At 40.7% G+C, this 20,221-nt stretch overlaps 1 protein-coding gene across 3 annotated transcripts; it reads left to right on the plus strand.

Moving 5' to 3' along the window:
- The first annotated feature begins 238 nt into the window (after positions 1 to 238).
- Positions 239 to 18,305, plus strand: GAS2L3 (growth arrest specific 2 like 3). 3 transcript variants are annotated; one of them, XM_085223903.1, is made up of 10 exons: positions 239 to 353; positions 3,334 to 3,467; positions 4,527 to 4,574; positions 5,538 to 5,706; positions 7,143 to 7,261; positions 7,863 to 8,004; positions 11,036 to 11,099; positions 11,787 to 11,925; positions 13,109 to 13,216; positions 13,926 to 18,305. In XM_085223903.1, exons 3-10 carry the CDS (start codon positions 4,545 to 4,547, stop codon positions 15,333 to 15,335), a joined length of 2,181 nt encoding a protein of 726 aa, XP_085080029.1. In that variant the 5' UTR covers positions 239 to 353; positions 3,334 to 3,467; positions 4,527 to 4,544; the 3' UTR covers positions 15,336 to 18,305. The 3 variants fall into 3 exon arrangements, with proteins under 3 accessions (XP_085080029.1, XP_010707798.1, XP_010707796.1); XM_010709496.4 differs by having other exon boundaries at positions 263 to 592; XM_010709494.4 differs by having other exon boundaries at positions 263 to 3,467.
- Positions 18,306 to 20,221: the final 1,916 nt, after the last annotated feature.

Here is a 20,221-nt window from a genome sequence, read left to right on the forward strand (position 1 = left end):
AAAACCACCACGGGCAGAGGGACGCACACGCACACAAAGCCCTTTTCATGACACAGACGTGTAACTTAATCTGTGTTCTTACTATTTCAAAGTAAAAATCACGTTATTTTGCTCTAGAGCGGTAACGTCCAAGAGCCTGCAGCAGGACGGCGGCCGCGGCCCCGCACATCGCGCTCTCACAGAGGGTGCTGTGGGGCGCGGCTGTCGGTGGCGCGGAGCCAGGTGCGGCCCCGCCCCGCGAAGGCTGATTGGCTCTTTCGAACAGAGCGGCCGGCGCGGGGCGGGGGTGCTGTGCTGCGTGGCGGCGGTGCGGAGTGGTGGGCGCTTGGAGCGGGACGGCGGTTTGGAACTCGGTAACTCTCGTACAAGGGAAGTGCCGCGAGGCCGCCTGGGAAGGGAGAGGGAAGCGTTCGCACGGAACTCCGTGAATCAGTTCTCGCGTTTGGGGGTGCGGTGCTGGTAATGTAGGAAGCGTGCACCGTGATTTGGGCTACAGTGCCCATCAGGGTCGCTTAGCGAACTGGGAAGCGTCGGTTCCTTTCTCTGCCGAAAGGCTGGCGGTGCTCCAGGGATGCTGTGTGACATCTTTGACGTAAGTATCAGACAGAGACGAGGGGACTCAGGGCATGGCTGGCTTGTGCGTGGTAGTGATAAGTGTGGCAGGTGGGTCTTTCATAACGAGATGAGATTTTATATCAACTCCCAGCACGTTCCTCCTGCTGGCCAGAGGGCATTGAGCAGTGCTTCCCGCTGCGTTACTTCACTGGAAGAAAACTGAGGTGGGAAAGTGAGAAAATAAAGCTGGTTCTGGTGAAGCAGGATGGCTCAGTGCAAACGTTGGCATGGGAGAACCAGAGGCTCTCAAACGGGATGCTCCTGTGGGGAAGGAGCTGTGGCAGCCTCCGGGATGAAGTGCTTGCCCTGAAGCTCAGGTGGGCTCCAGCCCTGCCGGGTGCCCCGGGGCAGTGTCTGCCCTCGCTGGAGGATGTGGAAAGGCAGCCCCGAGGAGAGCCGCCAGCACACTGTGATGCCACCCCACAGCCTTGCCGTGCCGAGTCGTCTGATTCCTTCCCTTTCATGCCTCTGAGGCCTTCCCAGGGAGGCAGAACTCCTGCTGACTCAGCCGTGAGCGAAAGGGCTCTGTAATTGCCGTAGTGACAGGGAGTAGCGCTCTGAGGATGTGCCATGTTGTGCTAACCTCTCTTCTGCGTGTTAGGGTCTATGCGTGAAAAAATCTTGGATGTCTTCTGGTAGGTTTCAACAGGTCCTGATCTGACAGCTTCTTTCATTTGACAGTGTTTAAAAATGTGGGTTTCGATAGGTGCTGTCAGACTCACCTGTGGATTTCAGCTGCTCTGGGCTAGTCTGCTATACTGGCCTTTGGGTGCTGATGGAGCTGAAGATGAAGTGTGATATTTCTTAAGCAAAGGATGAGGATGTGAAAGTGTTTCTTCCCAAGGGTTTTTAATGAGCCTGTGAATCCCTTTAAGTTCCATATGATACATGAACGGCTGCTTCATCTGCGTATTAAATAGCTGCAGAGCTGTGGACTTTTTTGTTTCCTTGTAAACGGAGCCATCTAATGAAATGAGATTTGGATGTGGTTCATCTTGTGCTACAGAATGGCTTGTAATTAGGGTAGCATGTCTTGCTGGTTGGGGCCCACGTATTCAACCTGATACAACTGATACTGAGTGGGATATCTTGGGCAGCATCTAAGAGCATGTGCTTAGCACCCTACAGTACTGGTGCTGAAGGGCTTTGGTGCTTCCTCAGATTGGGGGAAAAGTGGTGGACAGAGCACTGGGGAACAAAGCAGTCAGAATGGTTTTGTGTGGCTGTCAGACTGCATCTGCACCCCTTGTCCTGAGAAATGCCTGTCGCTATGCTGTGTTTGGTACCTTATTTTCCACCTCTCTTTATTAAAGCTCCAGTCCTTTGCTGGAGGCTCAGCAGTCAGCCAGCTGAAGGCAGCTGTTGCCTTCCCCAGTGTATAATTTGAGGTTGCCCACCTGTCTTGATGCAGACCAGCACTGCTGTATCGATCTTGCCATCAGGTGCTGTTAAGCAGTGTTTCTCCTCTCCGCCCATCCCATGGAGCCAGTGGGCAGCAGAAGGGCCAGAGGAGATTAGATGGGATGTGTTTCCTGGGAGTGGTGCTTGTGGTCAGGAGTCTCTACATCTGCCAAGCACTGGGCTTTATTCCCTGATTGGGAAGCACTTTCCAGTTTCTACTGCTTCCCCTGTTTAAAGGAGGGAAGCAAGTAGACAGCCTTTCTAGGCACCTTTAAGATACCAGCTGGCCTGGAAATGGAAATGACAGCCAGATGTGGCCAAATGACATATTATATATTCATTCTGGAGCCTTTTCTTTCACACCTGTGAGCCCTGGGCACTAACTGCTTGTTGAATGAAGATGAGTTGAAGAAACTGATATGGTTCTAGCTGGAGCTGCCTGAATTCAATGTCAAATACTTGTTTCATTCATTACATACAAATTCTTGATGCAGAAAAAACCACTGGTTTTAGGAGAAATCCAATTTTGTTATGACCACCTGTTACTGCAGTGTTTTCCTCACCATCCCTCTCATTGCCAGCAATGAGGCTGTGTTCATCTGCATTCCTTGCAGTCTGAAAACAGACAGATGTGGGATCTGAGAATGACAAACTCTTAAGTTAACTGTCTGTCAGCTCAAAATCTACTCAGGATAGTCTGTTCTGATGAAATTTTTCTGTTAAATGCCATTCAGGTACCCCAATGCTAAGTGAACCCATTTCTTTTTCTAGAGGGCCCTGATGCATATAGGCTTACAAAATAACTTGTTTTAGAACTGCAGGCCCTTGAAGTTCAAGTGCTACAACTCTTCTCCTCAATCTCCATATTTATGACTAGTTTTTGTTGGGCATTTCTGCAAAACTGCAGATGCTGAACATTCTTGTGATAACTGTCGTGTGAATATTTTGCTTTGTTCTTGCTTCGAGCACACCCTGTGAATTAGGCTGCCTTTTGTTCCTCCCATGGCAGTTAGCATGCCAGACTGTTGGCCAACGTGGAGCTCCTTATTTTAATGAGACCAGCTTCTCTGCTGGCTGTTCTGCTGTTGTTTTATTTATTTCTTTTTGATCAATGAAGCCTCTTACTGCGACTCTCTTGGGACAATAGCTTCCTTATGCTAAAGGAAAATGTATTCCCCTGGACAGAGCTGTGGGAAGCATAACATGCTCATTAGTAATGTTTGGTATATACTCTCCCCTTCCCTTGTTCATTCATCAAAGGAAAAATGGCATTGTGGTGAGGATGGCTCTTTGTTGTTGTTTTTTTTTTTCTTTTAGGAAATAAAAGTAGGAATGGGAAAAGATACCACTTAAAGCATCTTTGGTAAAGTTGAAGTAGTGCTGGCTGTTCTGCTAGAAGGAAGTGGCTTCAGTCTGGAAACAAAGTGCTTGCTCCATTTCTTATGATAGAGGTAAGTTGTCTGAAATTTCTGACATGTGTGGTCCTATGTAATGCGTGAGGCTCAAGTATGTGGAAGTATTAGATCCTCTGAGATGGACCTTTTGTCTTAGGAAGGCGAGGTTGCATCTGGAACAGGAGTGAGGAGTTATTAAGTTTCAAAGGAAAATGTGTGTTTCAACTATTGATGTCATCAGTCTGCAGTCTAATTTCCAGCCTGATCTTAACTAATACACCAAGAAAATTGTTTTTAACTGGCTTCAAGACATGCACAGATATGTGTGTGTGTAGGCAGTAATGCACTCCGCTACCATTGTGGAGAACTATGCTGAGGAAATTCCTTCTAGTAAGTGCCCGTATAGCTAATGCTGTACATTTCTAAACCTCGAGTCTGTAAGGAGAGACTTCATGATCCCCAGTCTGGTGAAGAGTTTGTACTGTTTTTTCCTGTTGTTGAAAACACTGCTGGAAAAGGAACGGGGAAGTGTTGACCTGATTGCATCTAAAACTTTCCTTAAGGATTGTTCTGCAAGGGCATTGTCCTCATAGGTTGCAGCGTTGCATCAAAAACTTACGTTTATGGTAGCTGCCTGGAAATCCATGTCAAAATCCATATAGAATAAATCTCATTCTTTGAAGTGATTTCATCAGGATTGTTCTTAATCTTTTAAGTATTTTATGTAAGCTCAGGATGTGTATGTGCATCTCTGTGCATGTACAAGATATGCTTGTAGTAGGTTGGAAAGGAAGAGTAAGTGCCAGCCATGCCAAGTCTGAGAACTGATTGAGTATTAGTATTTCTCTTTGGAAAAGCAAATGCCTTAAACCAGTGCAACCCTTTAAGCATTATTTATGCACTTGAAGTTAGTTGCTACTTTAAGCTGTAATAACTACTACTTTATTTAGAGACAGAGTGCCTAAGGAGCCTGAATACTGAATTAACACCTTAAATGCTAAAATAATTATTCCTTTCTTGCATCTGTTTTAGACTTGCTCGTGTTTTGCCTGGTGGGTTTTTATTGGGATCTTTTAGAAAGCAGGATTGACTGTATTTAAACTTCTCTTTCCCCAGAGGGAGAAACTGATGTAAATGCTGGTGACCATGCAGAATGCAGTTCAGGTAAATGCCTTTTGTAATGTTTGAATTCTATATTATATGTTTTTATGTAAACATCTACCCTGAAGCAGATGAAATGATAAAATCCCCAGAATAATCTCTAGCCTTTTAAACAAATAAATAAATAGGAATTTTCCCTTTCAACAAGTGGAGAACTGTGGTGAGATAGGTAACCCAATGTTGTAATCAGCTAGGCAATACTTTCAGTTTCTAAGTGCTGTTTCCTGAGAAGTTTTCCAAGTTAAAGGATGAGAATATTTGAAACTTTATTGATTAAAAAACAAAAACAACAACAAAAAACCTGCATATTAGTAAATTGCTCCAAAAATAGAAGTCTATATTTTAGGCACACATTCCTCCTGAGCTGAAGAAAGTAGCTAGGAATATTGGAAGGACTCTTTCTTTGGGAATTCTATCCATGCCATTTCAGCGTGATCCTTCTCTTCAAGTGTGAAGGTATCCATCAGTCTGAGAACATGGGATCCTTAAGAGAAATGCTAAGGATTCATGTTCAAGAGCTGTCTATGCTCACGTTTCTTCTTTCAGTATCATCACTTTAATGATTTAAACTCTCAATGCATCTGAAATGATTGATCACAGAAGTCAGTAGTCTGTAATAAGTTATATGATAAACTACAGGTTGTATTAATATGTGGTGAGGAGGAAGACAGCATAAATGAGTAATGTTTATTTTGTTTGCTTACTAAAGAAGATCTGCTTATAGATTATTACGATAGGGTAACCAGAAACGAGAGAATGAACATGGTAGTGCTTTTGATGCAGGAGTTACTAATGAGAACTGTACTATTCTTGATTACTGCTGTGTTGGTTTGGTGTGTCTGAAGGGAAATTAAAACTTACTCTTTGAATTATGCTAAAGATGTATTATTCAGAACCGTGAGATTCCGTCCTCTTGTCTGCAAATATTACAGCTCACTGTCTTGCGCATACTGAAATCTCCTGCAGGTGTGGTTTGGAGATGACCTTCCTTTAAGTCCCCGAAGTCCTCTGACTCCCAGACACGGCCCAGGTCTGGCAGATGTGTGCCTGTATGACCAGTGGATATCTGTGCGGCATGAAGCAACTTTGGTGCCTATGCAAGAAGACCTGTCAATCTGGCTGTCTGGCTTGCTGGGTGAGGTTAAAAATATATCATTGTCTAATAAATTTCAAAGCGCATTCAAATATCCAACTCAATGCTGACACTTAATATCCATAATATTAATAGCATTTGAGCCTGAGTGATTAGGAGTATTGCATTAAAAATGCATGTTCTGGTTTCAGATCTTATTAGCTTCCAACTGTTAGAAGTAAAGTGATCACAGAATCACAGAATGACCAGGGTTGGAAGGGACCTCAAGGATCATGAAGCTCCAACCCCCCTGCCACAGGCAGGGCCACCAACCTCCCCGTTTAATACTAGACCAGGCTGCCCAGGGCCCCATCCAATCTGGCCTTGAACACCTCCAGGGACAGGGCATCCACAACCTCTCTGGGCAGCCTGTTCCAGCACCTCACCACTCTCACAGTAAAGAACTTCCCCCTGACATCCAACCTAAATCTTCCCTCCTTCAACTTAAAACCATTTTCCCCTGTCCTGCTGTTATCTACCCTTTTAAAGAGTTGGTTCCCCTCCTGTTTGTAGGCTCCCTTTAGGTACCAAAAAGCTGCAATGAGGTCACCCCACAGCCTTCTTTTCTCCAGGCTGAACAAGCCCAGCTTCCTCAGCCTGTCTTTGTAGGGGAGGTGCTCCAGTCCCCCCATCATCTTTGTGGCTCTCCACTGGACCCTCTCCAACAGCTCTCTGTCCTTCTTGTACTGGGGGCTCCAGATCTGGGCACAGTACTCCAGATGGGGTTCACAAGAGTAGGGTAGAGGGGGAAAATCACCTCCCTGTCCCTGTTGGCCACCCCTCTTCAGGATACCATTTGCTTTCCGAGCTTTAAGAGCACACTGCTGGCTCATGTTAAGCTTTTCATCCATCAAGACCCCCAGCTCCTTTTCTGCAGGGCTGCTCCCAAGGACCGCTCCTTCCAGTCTGTATAGATAGATGCCTGGGATTCCTCTGGCCCAAGTACAAAACCTTGCACTTTGCTGCATTGAACCTCATTAGATTAATCCTTCTAATTTATAGTTCTGAGTCTCGTTAGTCTAATTAAGTGAATATTTGATTTTACTTTATTTATATTTCTACTAATATAAAATCCCTTTTTCTTTTATTATGTGGAGATATCAGTGGCATATAGTTGGGCTGGATAATCAAGTATTTAGAGTGAATATTTTGGAAATTTCTTTCTAAAAGCTTTCATTATTTTATTATTTCAGCATCAACTTCTTTTATTGGTCTAGCCAATAGACGGGAAGAACTATTAAAGTTAGTCCGCCTCTGTTAGATGAGCCTAAGTAACAACAGTGCTGAGTATTGGTCACCAGGCTTCTCTTCCTTTGTGGGCTCTAGTTTAACTGAAGTCTTTAGCACTGGAACAGTCTTGGAGTTGCCTATGAGTTCACATGAAATTTCTTTGTCTTCTGTGGAGTAACTCCAGTATTGGCCTTTTTTTTTTTTTTTAGGAATAGAAGTCACAGCAGAGCAACTGCTGGAAGAACTTGATAATGGAGTACTACTCTGCCAATTGATTGGTGTTCTTCAAAACACAATTAAAAAATCATGTAGCTCAAATAATTTAAGGGTGAGTTATATTTAATTTTTTAATACATAGATAAACACTTTAGTAAGGAAGGCAAGATGCCTAACTTCTGTATTTTTGTCCAAACCTTTTTGTTTAACTTTAAAGCAAATTAGTATTTGTTTTAAGACTACTATCTTAAAATTATATTGTCCCTTGTTCCCATATTATTTCCTCTGTTTTCTAAACTGAGCTCTAAAATGTTGCAATGAGTTTAAGTTTAGTTGATTTGGAGTTTTCTGTTTGTGCTAATTCTGTGGCTATGAACAGAACTTGGGAGGAAGGAATCATTATCTAGACATGTGAAATCAACAGATATAACCCAGCAGAGGGGAAATGGGGAAGTAACTGTATAGAAAACTTTTTGGGAGAGGATACGGAGTTAAGTATTGTTAATTCTGTGACTATTAACGCGGATAAGACTGAATATCATCTACTTTAGAGTAGCTTTTTTTAATAGAATGCATGTTGTTTTTCTTGAACCAATAATACCAACCACTGCTTCTGTACTCCAAATTTAGCTTTTTTTTTTTTTCTGAAAACATGCTTTGAAATCTGTTGTCAATGTATGTGCACAGTGTACTTTGTTTTCTTCTCTTGCCAGAATTTTCCAATGAGAAAAGTTCCATGTAAGAAGGATGCTCCATCGGGATCTTTTTTTGCCAGAGATAACACAGCCAACTTTCTTAACTGGTGTAGGGCCATTGGAGTTGATGAGACTTACCTCTTTGAATCTGAAGGTTTAGGTAAATTTACCTTTTTGTAAGACTTTTCATGGTTTGCATGGGGATAACTACCTCACCAGGGAGAACTATTGCATGTAGTCCTACAAAGCTTTTGTCATGACTGCGTCTGTCTTGTGCAAACATTTATTTATAGGGCAGGGTTTTGTGTGAAAGCACTGAAATATCATTTCAGTAACTTCTCTAAAGTGAAGGATGCTTTTCCAGGCTTCTATAAGTTGCCACGTGAGAGGAAGAAGGGTAGTGATAGCTGTGCAGTGAACTCACGTGTTTTTCTTCTGTAAAAAGCTCTGCCAAGAAACAGAGAAGTTGTGGTGTCCCTTCCCTTCTCCACTCCTCATTCTTTTTGTATGCTGGAAGACCACAGGACCGTGGAGTCAACTCACGATAAGATCCTTTATTTGGTATTAGAGATAATTCTTATTGGAGAAAGCATTCAGAATAATGCACTTACGACTACTAAGTCTGGTAACTGCATCAGAGCGTTGGGGCTGAAATGACAACAGTCTGTTGGTAATTAACGTTTAGTTCAAGTCTTACTTGGTGTAACTATAAACCATGTGTATTCTCCTGTCTTAACAGGATAGTTATACACACAGTTGGCAATATTTATTTTTATGCCTGCCACAGTGCACAGCCCATCCCTTGTAATAAGCAACTACTAGACAGATAATTCCAGAAGGAATACTTTTTTTTTTTTTTTACTGCTAATTAAGAGAAACTGCTTCCATTGTATGGAAATAATGTAATGCTCTTCTACCACTTATTATGTCTTTAGAAAATAATTATTATAAACTTCTCTTTGGCAAGCCAAATACTTTTTTTTTTAAAAAAAAAAAAGAGAAATCTTCCTCTGAAGCAGAACAGCAAAAATGCAAAGATCCTTTTTTTCAATAATCATATGAATATGTCACAAAACTTACTAGATTTTCTTGAAGTCTTTGTGCCTTTTAATGCTATTTAAATGGGAGGTGCTGGTTTGACTAGCTGCTTTTCTTTTAAACTCTCCTTGCTAGTTGGACTACCTATGCCTTCCCTACTGCGTCACACATCTTTCAAAGCAGTTGAGAAAACATCCTTATTTGCATCTGTCTCATTCTGATTTAACTAGGGACCATATCTTCTTTTCAGACCCACAAAATACAGATGAGCGGGAGAATTGAGATATAAGAAATTAGTTCTAGTATTTTTTAATTTTAACTTGTAGGAATTACACTGCTAAAACATCTAAGTTCCTTTAACTGGCTGGGTAACTAAAACCAGTTTAGCCTCCCTGAGATAAGTAGACAGGATTTCATAATGCTGTGGCTTTTGCTCATCGTCAAGTGTTTTGAAGTCTGATTGTAACTCATGACACAAGCTTGCTGTGTGGCATAAATATCGTCTGTAAGCCTATTTGGCAGTTGAAATGAGCCGACATGAAGTCTCCTTGATGACATATTCTTTCCATTGATGTTCTCCATCAAACTTTCAAGCTGTTCTTTATGAATGAAATAGGGGAAAGACAACCTGGCAATTGTCCTTTTCATGTCAAACTTGTAGCAACATCTCCTGATAAATGTGGGTGGCCATGGAGAAAATTAATTTAATTGTTCCTGAGTTATCAGAGTAAGTAGCCATTATGAGGTGCCATTTAACATCAAGTTTTGGTTTCTGCTAGGGGTGTATTTGAATTTTTCTCTTCTGGATCAGGCAAATTATACCTTTTCTCTCACAGCTGACAAAACCACTTATGAAAAAAAAAAAAAGATGAAGAAAAAATCTCTAGTACCTTTTGGATTACGGCTGGGTCAACTTTCTGTTGAATTAGCCATCATAATCAGATCCTTTAATAAGTAGAATTACAAGTTGGAGTAGATTAAATAACTTTGTGAAATCAGATGATCTTTCCAACACAAGCCATTCTATGTAAGCAAGAACATTTGACTTCATGCTCGGCTTATACATTAGTAAATGTTTTAATCTTGTTTAAAGTGAAATCATTTTACTTACCAAGCTGAACGTTGGAAAGATATTAGGTTTAATCTGTAAATATGGAGCTGGCTTATTAAGTTTCTCTTCAGAGTGAATTTTCATGTTCTGTTTAATATTGGTACTGCGCAGCATGAAGGAAGTTTATCTAAATGGTATACACCATATAAAATTCTATCTACAGTTTTTCCCATTTCTTATGCTTAATGGTGCGTGAAGAACAATGGCATGTGTGTAGAGTGAAGCAAGCTCAATGACGTTTTTTCTAGCCTTTGGTTTCTGAGTTATTGGGCAGCATTCCTCAATGGCTAAGAAAGCATGAGGCTCATTTGTGTTCATACAGCTGTTTGTGGGCTTCTTAGAAATTGTTGACAGTCTCAACTTTGAGGTTTAAATGGGGGCTGAGGAGGAGGTAATTACTTGTGTGATGTTTTAAACTATTCTCTGTCCCTTTATTTTTCCCTAGGCGCTGCAAGAAGCAAAACCAAAATAGACCTTGTTTTCTTGTGCTCTTCCATTCTTTAGAGTGGCATTAAAAATAATTCAGTGCTCTCATTTCAAAGTTGTCAGGAAAACCCAGGGCAGCTGCCAGAGTCATCTGCATACAATTTGGCTATCACTTCATCTTTCCCTCTCATTCTTCAGCTTCAGGATTCGTCTGTATTCATGATTCAAGATTCAGGAGCTCATGATTTCATGTGCCTACGTGATCAAGTGCATACAGCTGTTAGAGCTGTTCTGAAATAAGGGGTGTACTGTGCAGTGAATGTAGGCAGAGTTGTGGAGAAGCAAAGCCTAGCACAAAAGTGCTAATAACTTATCTGAGCTAATGTTTCTGCTTCAGTGTGATCACTTCCAATACCTGCTATTTGAGTTTAAGTGTTTGATCAATATCATCCTCACCCCTTTCTTACCGTCGGAGGTTTCCACCCTCTTTCTTGCCTCTGAGCAGAATGATGGCTGAATGGCAGTCATCTGCTCCTTATTCTCTTTATCCAATTGCAGAGGCCTTCCCACAATAAAAATGGGTTACAATTCCCTTTTATTCTTCATTCCTTTTTAGTTTTGCACAAGGATCCAAGACAAGTGTATCTTTGTTTGTTGGAAATTGGACGCATTGTATCCAGGTATTTGATCCATTCATGACTTTAAGTAGAAACTGAAGAATGTACTCTATTAATCAAAAGCTATGATGGTCTATGGCCATTAAATGCAAAGCAGTAGATATTAATTATGTGCAGAAAGTAATGAGTAGCACCTTTGGGACCACTGTATCAGTATTTTTTCCAAATATTTATCACTTTATTTTCATGGGGAAGTGCTAATCTACACTGTTTTTTATGACCATATGTTTAAATGTTACCTTCAGCTTATAGATATGTGTACATCTTGGAAGAATTCGGTGAATAGTCCTGAAGGTCTTTAATGTTTTAAGTTTCTTGGAAGTTTTAAGAAAGCTTTAAATAGGAAGCAACTCTTTACTGTTCTCTAAATTGACTTCTGATTTGTTTCCAGCACAGAGCAGGAAGCTTTAAGGTAGTTCCTGACCAACTCAGATACATTAAGTTTTTCAGGTTTAGCAGTATTGTTATTGCCTTCCCTGGGAGCTCTAGGACCACCTTTGTGAGGACTTCTTCCAGAAACTTGGAGCTCCTCCTTCTCTTTGGATTATCAAGACAGTTATTCCTATGACTGCTGTAGTGCTGTTCACTCCTAGTCTAACTACTCACAATTTTGCTTGCTTGTTATAATCACTTCTTTGTTTTCTTTATCAAATTATCAATTAAAATTTCTACTTATGTGATTGTGTTGAGATATGGAGTTGAACCTCCTGTGCTTGTAAAACTGGAGAAGGAAATTGAGCTAGAAGAAACGCTGCTAAGGACCTCTGGTCCAGCATCACCTGTTGACACAGCAAAGTCATGTTGTCATCATGGGGATCTACACGAGGCAGTGAGTACTTATTTATTGTGAAGTGGTCTTTAACTTAAACTCTTAGCTTAGTGCTTGTGTGATATGACATGCCAATTTTCATCTAATATCTGTGAGTCTTCTTAAAAAGAAAACGGAAGTGGATGCACATCTTTGAACAATAAATTTGTTTTGATGTTATAAAAATACTACTGTATATATTAATGCTTCAATGCATGTAACTTACCTTGATTTGCCCCTTCTTTCGCTGCTGCTTTGAGCTGCCTCTCATTGAAGTGTTGTGCATCAATATGCTATGGCCAATGTGAACTTCATAAAATGTTGAAGCAAGTTTTGATGAAATGCTTTGGGGGAAAGAAAAAAAAACCTGCATAGCTGTACCAATTGGAAATTAATGTATGCAGGAAAAGAAATGACTTGTACAACTTGTGAATAGGCCTGACAGAAATGATGAACAACTATGAATGCATAATGAGATTTGAAATTTAACTTATTTAAACAGTCCTTTGTGTTGTAATGTTTTTACAAGCTTTTGCTTCTTTGAGAATGCTAACCACCAGATCTCCACACTCTGATAACTCACTAGTTTTGCTGCTTACCAATAGTTTTGACCTTCTAATTTCTTTGAAGCTTCTAAGTGGCTTTAACAGACACGTCCTCTCTAACTTGACTTATTTGGGAGCTATTTTTCTCTTTTGTTCAGTGTTTTCCTTCTTGGGTGTCACATAAAATGTTAACTTAAAAGCCTTCTAAAAAGTGAGGGATAATGCTGAAGTGCCCCTGGGTAAGGTGTAGCAATGGAACTGGTTCTGTTGAGTGTCAATTTTGTCACAAAAGAGATCCAGGTACTTGCATTTCAATTTCTTGCATTCTGTCTGGAGTTTGATACTACTATATAGTAGATAGATAGATAGACAAATCTTTAAAAAGAAAATAAAAATATGTTAAAATTGAAGAAATTGTGAAAATTGGGTTTAGACGACTCCAAAATATTTGACTGCATGTACAGTTTTGTTCAGTCCTTTGTTCTTTGTTTTGAAGCTTTATGTAACTAGGATTTTTCTTGTGAGGGAATAAAATTTTCGTGTTTCCTTAAATTAAGGGGAGAAAATATTTAATGCAATGAGATAATGGAATCTCAATAAATGGTTAAACATATGCTTCTGTCAAAGTACTAATACATACTTTCAATATAAACAATTAGGTTAAACACATAGCAGAAGATCCGCCTTGCAGCTGCTCCCATCGATTTTCCATTGAATACTTATCTGAGGGACGTTATAGACTGGGAGATAAAATATTATTCATACGAGTAAGTAGTTTCTCAATATTAAAATCTACATTCAAAATGGGAGAGAAATACTTTTAAATACCTAATTTTTGTGGTATTATTTCAGGTTTACAGAATGATTTAGGGATACCACATGATTCAATCCTGTTTAAAGCAGGTCTGGCTAGCTAGATCTTACAACCACTGATTTTACGGTTAGAACCACACCAAACTGAGAAAGTTAATGCTTTTCTTGTTTGTAAAATTTCAGTAGTGATTTGTAGTATAACTAACTATAATAAGGGTAATACAAGATAATATCCTGAAAACACTGCTTGTTCAAAATTCATACATATGGGTTTATACATAATTTGCAGCTAGCTGAGCTAGTTCTTCAGGAATAAGAATTTGTGGGATTGAAAAAATGAGGGCATTCATAAACTGATCAAAACTGGTGTCTAAAATTGTATACTAAATAAGGATGCTGACAGAATGGTTAATATATTTTCTACGTATACGCTTTCATTATTTCCTGACACATAATGACTCGTCTGCAGGAAAAACTAATAAAAGATCTGGGAAGTATAAATCTCTTAGTTATTCCATATTTTTTTTTCTTAAAATGATTCTCCATAAGAAAGGAGATCCTACATAAATTTAAATATTTCATAATATGAGGTGAAGACTCAGTGCTGCATAAAACAAGGTTTCTAATGTTCTTCTGTTCCCACCCCTCCTCCAACATTCTCAGATGCTACATGGCAAACACGTGATGGTCCGTGTTGGTGGAGGCTGGGACACACTCCAAGGCTTTCTGCTTAAGTATGATCCCTGCCGAGTGCTTCAGTTTGCAACCCTGGAGCAAAAAATCTTGGCATTTCAGAAGGGAGTCACCAGTGACAATATCTCCAACTCAACAGCCAGAATTCAGGAACCTCCTGTCATGAACCCAATGTCAGCTGTCAATATGTTTCAAAAGCAACCAGCTAACCCCCCTACTCCTGTTCCAGCCCTAAAAGCTGTCCATGGGACGACAGCTAAGAAGCCTTTGTCTAAACATCCTCAGTCTCCTGCCCTGACTTCAACAAAGGTGCCAGTGCACACATCCTCCGCTGCCAAGTTGTTGTCAGCCAGACCCAAACTAGCAGATACTCAGTCTCCTTTCAAACCATTGATGGGCACCTCAAAGAAACTGGCGTCTCCTGCGCACCACTCGCCAGCTCCTGTTCCTTCGCTGCCTGCAAGCAAGAGTTCTTCATCTACAAGATCAAGAGCAGCTCTTGTTCACTCTGAAACATTACGCGAACGTATTCGTTCCCCTGATGCTCCAAAGGTGAGATTTGCCCCAGCCCAAGGCTCCCCAGCAACAGGGATGCATTCTGCGCTCTCAGCATCTAAGAGACAGTTGTCTCAGTTGCCTGCAACAGGTGAAGCATTGGCTTCGAAACAGAAGTGTGTCCCCTCGAAATCTAAACCTGTATCTGTCACTAAAACCAAGGTAAATTCTGTTGCTCCGAGGCCAGCCCGGCCACCTGCTAGCAATCTGCGTGCTGTTGCCAAGTTTGCACATTCCCAGCAGCTCTATGTGAAATCTCCTTCTGAAAATACTACTCAGGGATCAGGAACTGGGTCTCAGCATCCTCAGAAAGCTCCACAAACAGCTTCTCACCTGGCAAGGAACCTGAAGACTGCTTCAATCCTAAAGCACTCAGCTTCTGTACCTTCCCTGGCGGTTAGTAAATCATTGAAGTCACCACCTATGCCGGGATCTGCAAGCAAAAATCTCATAGCATCTGTCAATAAGACACCAACGACAGAGCATCTACAGACCCAAAATGTCAATAAGCCCCCTGAGGTTGGGCCTTCCTCATCCAAACCTCCTGAACGCACTCCGCTCTCTGTTGTGCGGCTTCCTCAAACTTCAGCCAAAGTGGCAGTGACCAAAAAAGCAGTGCAGCCCTCCACAAAAAGTCAGCCTTCAAGCAGAGACTTGCAAGCCAATGGAAACTTGGTCCCAGCAGCCAAGAAACCTCTCTCTAAAGGAAAATCAGCAACAGCTTGTAACAAAGGAGCACCTACTGCACCAAAAGGGTCTCTTCTGAAGAGCAAACAAGATGATCATTATTTTGTTATGACTGGGAGTAAAAAGCCCAGAAAATAAACCTATCTGTTAACTTTTGTGGAAGTCCCTGTAACGTTCAAATGGGCCTCTGAAAATTGCTATGCTAAGGAGAAAAATAAGTTAACTAACACTACATTTGCCATGCCAAATGTTAGGCATAATTACATTTTGCTGCATAAGTTACAGTAACAACTGTATTTATTTTGCAGTTTTAAAAAATTTTTTAGATATATTTACAAGTAAGTTTGCTTGCACTGTGGAATAGAGGGTAACCGTGTTTGCTGCTAGCCTGACCTGCTGTGGGGAAAGGCAGGGGAGAGGAAGGGGAGCTGGGAATGCTGCTGCTGTTTGTTTTCCAGGGAGTTAAGCTGAGCAATTCTGGTTGTTCTAAGCACATCTGCATCAAGGCCTGTGGCAAGCAATAGAGCTGTGCAGATGCTACAAAATTTCTAATACCTCAAACAAAATTGTTGAGGGTTCTTTCCCTTTTCTTTTTTTTGTTTAATTTTTAAGTTTGTTAGTGTTCCAGGACCCCAAATCTGGGTCTCCTGTGTGTATTAGAGACATTGGAAGACTTTTTTTTTTTTTCTTTTTAAACTCAGAGGGTGGTGAGGCACTGGCACAGGCTGCCCAGAAAGTGGGCGCCCCATCTCTGGAGGCACTTAAGGCAAGGTTGGATGGGGCCCTGGGCAGCCTCAACTGTAGGGTGGCAGCCCTACTCATGACACTGGGTGGGACTGAATGGGTTTTATGTCCTTCCAAACCTACACCATTCTATGATAAGAAGATTAGAGATTTCTCTCTACAGTTTGACTGCTGTAGCTATCAGCATTCACTGTGCTCCTACATGCCTTGACATGGCTTCAGCTTGCTTGGATGTAGAGCCTTGGCTTGCTTTAAATTGCACATAGAAAACCATGGCCTTGATCACTCTTTTTTTTTTTTTTTTTTTTTTTTTGTGCCTTAGCAATGCTACTTGTAAAGGCCTGAGGAGACAACTTTGCTTAGTATGTGTTCCAACGTGACTATAGGTAAAAAACAAGTAAGCCTGTTTTTTTTCCAAGGAAGCTCTCGCTGCATGGCAAGAAGTTGCTGTGAGGTCATTTTCCTGCAGGATGGACCCCATGGGGCTGGCACAAGGCCTGTTCGGGCAGAGCCTTGCTGCAGTGCAGGAGTGGCCTTTTTCTGTAAAACTGAACTGCTGAATAGTTACTGATGCTTGAGATTTATTTGTGTGGGCAGTCTTAGTCTTTGTTGGCCTTTGTTTTGTTTATGGAGACCTTGCTACTGGCTCTCCTGTATTACTTTTCCAGAGATGAGGAGTAGTTTCCCAAAGAGCTAACAAGGGCCTGTCTTTGCTTTAATGCCTTTGGAAGTGCCGCAGAGTGAAGTGCCATTTACTATCAACTCCTGAAGGCTCTTAGTAGGTCCGTGTTACTCAGCAGAAATGAGTTTCATGGTAGATGAATAAAAACTACTGTCTCTGGAAGTAGCATTGTTTAAGATATTTGGGGTTTAATGAACAGTCAATCCTATGAATGTCAAGGAACTCTCAGGTTCTGTGGAGAGAGACCGTGACTGCCGACTTCCACAGGCTGTTGTTACTCCTGCTGTCAAGATATTTACTTATGGGTGGAAGAGGCACATGGAAACTGCAGCTTCTGATGCTATATGTTGAATGTTTTCTTCCTAGAACTAGAATAAGCAAGCATTGTAAACTGATTATGAGTTTTCATGTGCAGCGGTGACATTATCAAGCTACCTTTCTGAGCACCTTGTTAGCTTCAGTTATTTATCAATCTATTTATGCATCTCTACTGTACAACTCCGTTTACAACCTGCTGGGAGTAAACAGGAAATAACGATATACAAACTGTTGGAGGAAAATATCAATTTTAATAACAGCTCCCACAAACTTATGTTCAAACTTGTATGTGTGGGGAAAACCTTACTGCTTGCTTATTTTATAAATGCGCTGGCCAAAGCCACTACTGCAGATGTTAAGAATAGTATTGATTGTAGGGGAGTTAGGTTAAAATTGGCATGCTATTTCATACTCTGAAAGTATTTTGCAATAGATGACTTGCTTTTAATTTTGATCTCCCATAGAATGAGCTGTGATGCAATATCTCATGCAATAGATGAATTGGGGTTTCTTTCTGTACTAAGTCTGAGTGGGATAGAGGTTGCTCTCTTCACAGCAGCCTATATGGTGCTGTGTTCTGGATTTGTAGCTGACACAGTACTGATAGCACAGCAGGATTTGGGCACTTGCCAAAATTTGTTTACATGGCATCAAGGCTTTCTCTTTTCCCCCGTGCTGACCCTGACAGCAAGTGGGTTGGGAGTGGGTGCTTGGCTTCTTGCTGGGTTCAACAACCCTCAACACTTTTTGAACTGTTTACAAGTTTCACAGTACTACTATAAAACCGAGACTCTTGGATCCCTGCATAACAGTTATCTCAGCATCTACCTTTGAGAGCAATTACTTGAGAGAAAGTAAAGTGGAGGGTTTCAACTTTGTAATCTGTTATCTCACATTATAGATTGAATTTTGTTGTTCAAAGTAAAATGGAAAAATGTAAACTAGGATACAGGCACTGAAAAAGGAAAAAAAAAATCATTTGACTGTTGAAAACCTAAACAGTTAATCTAAAGATGCTTCATGTGCTACGTATGGGTTAGCTTGGTTTGTTTTTTTATTACAAAAATAGTACGATCTAACTTGTGCAAATAATTGCAGTCTTCAACTTTTTATTCAGTCATGTTATAACTGATGATGTCATGTGGCACAAGGTGAGCCAATAATCAAAACACAAGAAAATACCTCCTGGTGAAAAATACTCTTTTCTCAATGTTTATATTGCCAAACAGTAAATTTGATCTTCAACTTATATTACTTCTTGACTGGGAAAGATTAGTTGGAACAAGAATCTTACTTCTCTGTATGCTTTTGATGTCTTTGAGTACTTATTCTAAATAAATATATACTGCACCTTTTTACATGCACACATTTTTTTCTGCTGTCATTTTTTTTGTGTGTTTAGGGGGAGGGAATGGAGTTTGCTGTTTCAGAAGGGTTATGTTTTTGCTTGATCACGACTTAATTAATAGCTTCCGTGTCAGGGTATTATGAAGACATAAATAGCTATTGTTTTGTTTGGAGTTCAAGACCTCTGAACTGTGTTTCAGTAAAACAGTATGTGAGAAGAAGAGGCTTCTTGCTCTTTCCTACTTGGCCTGAGTATTTTCAGATAAACCTCTGCAGTAGAATTGCCAGGTCATGATCTGAATCAATAGTTGAATACCAGGTGAGAAGGCATGACTAACCCAGGAAGCTCAGGTGCAAGCAATGTAACTGAGTGACCAGAAGTGGAGCCTGGAACCACCCCTCCTCAACCTCATTTAAGGGTTAGCAGTTGAGGGAGTAGCATCTCTTTGGTGAGAGTGGGTTCTTCTCAAGCTGTCACAGGTCATTGGAAGGGGTGAGCTAATTTTCCTTCTTTATTACCTGCTGTTCTACATTGCTTGTATCTCATATTTCTAATATCCACAGTCCAAATCTATACTTCTAACTCAGTGGAGAGGAAATCTTAAGCTCTTGCTTCTCAAATTCCAGAGAAGAATGTAACTTCAAGTTTTGGCCCTGTTCACAACTAGATAATGGAAAATACAGCTTCATTGCTAAGCGGGCAGCTTCTCTGCTGGTTTGTAAGTGATTGACTTAGAGCTCCATCTTTCACACTTAAGTGGAGTTCCTAACCTGGAGAAGCCAAGTGCCTTTATTTATTTATTTATTACTGTTTCATCCTGAAAAATGCAAGAGAGTTATATGAAGCTACAGATTACTCTGTTTTCTTCCCAAAGTCTTACATATTTCACACAGTTTAATGGTGTTCTGCTTATAATGGAAAAAAAAAAAAAAGCCATTTGGACCATTTCACTGACAAATCTTGTTCAGAACAGATTACCTTTTTGCCTTTTGTTTATTTCAGATGGACTTTGGCCTTGTAAGAAAATGCTCCACAATAGTTAAAATGTAGGTCATTTATGGCTGATGACAAAATCTTAAGAGACAAACAAAGTCACTGATAAACATAGGTGTGCAGGTAAAGTTCTGAGACCTTTGTTTGCATGTGGCGGATACCAGAGCCCTGTAGAGCTGCAGTGCTCTGTGACGCTTCAAATTTTTTCTCCTCTCTATCAATACCTGGCTCAGAAGAAACATGACAGTGTGAGCAGCAGATACCTACTATCATCTGGAAAACATCTGGGTTAATGAAGAACACAATCATGAATGCTTAGTATGTACACAGTTGGAAAGACTTCGTTTATTGTTTGGCAATTTTATATACGTAAATTAATTGTTAAAATTCAAGGCAGTTTTCCTTCTAGGGCTCAAGCAGCCTTAGCTTCAAACAGCACACCGAATGGATCCTTCTTTGTGTCCCTATCGGGAAACCGAAATCGGTTTGGCAGATCAGTGAGTGTTATGGAGCCCTCTGCTGCCCAACAATTTTATAGGTGCTGCTCAAGCAAGTGATGGCCTCTGAATCTTCCTAAAATCCACAGGCAAAACCTTTCTTTTTGATTCAAATTAAAGCTCTAGGTTAGTAAAATCCAGGTGTGGAATGCAAGAGATTTAATTTTGTAAGACGCTTTCATTTAATGTGCGTGCATATTGAAATTTTCCTTTTCATGAGGGCCAAGATCATTAATAAAAGTCTTGAAAAATAAATGGTGTTAAATGTAAATAAGCTGAACACAGTTTCAGGCCCATTAAGAAAGATTAAAGCGTTAAAATATCTGAGAGGTGTGGTCTACTCAAAGCACAGTTCTCCTAGCTCCCCAGTAATCCCCATTAACTGGGAGCTGAACTTTCTGGTATGTCGCCAGCAGCAGATGGCTTTTCAGTTGGAGAGGAG

This window comes from Meleagris gallopavo, chromosome 1, assembly GCF_905368555.1.
Source record: "Meleagris gallopavo chromosome 1, MGAL_WU_HG_1.1, whole genome shotgun sequence".
In the NCBI taxonomy this organism is placed as follows: Eukaryota; Metazoa; Chordata; class Aves; order Galliformes; family Phasianidae; genus Meleagris; species Meleagris gallopavo.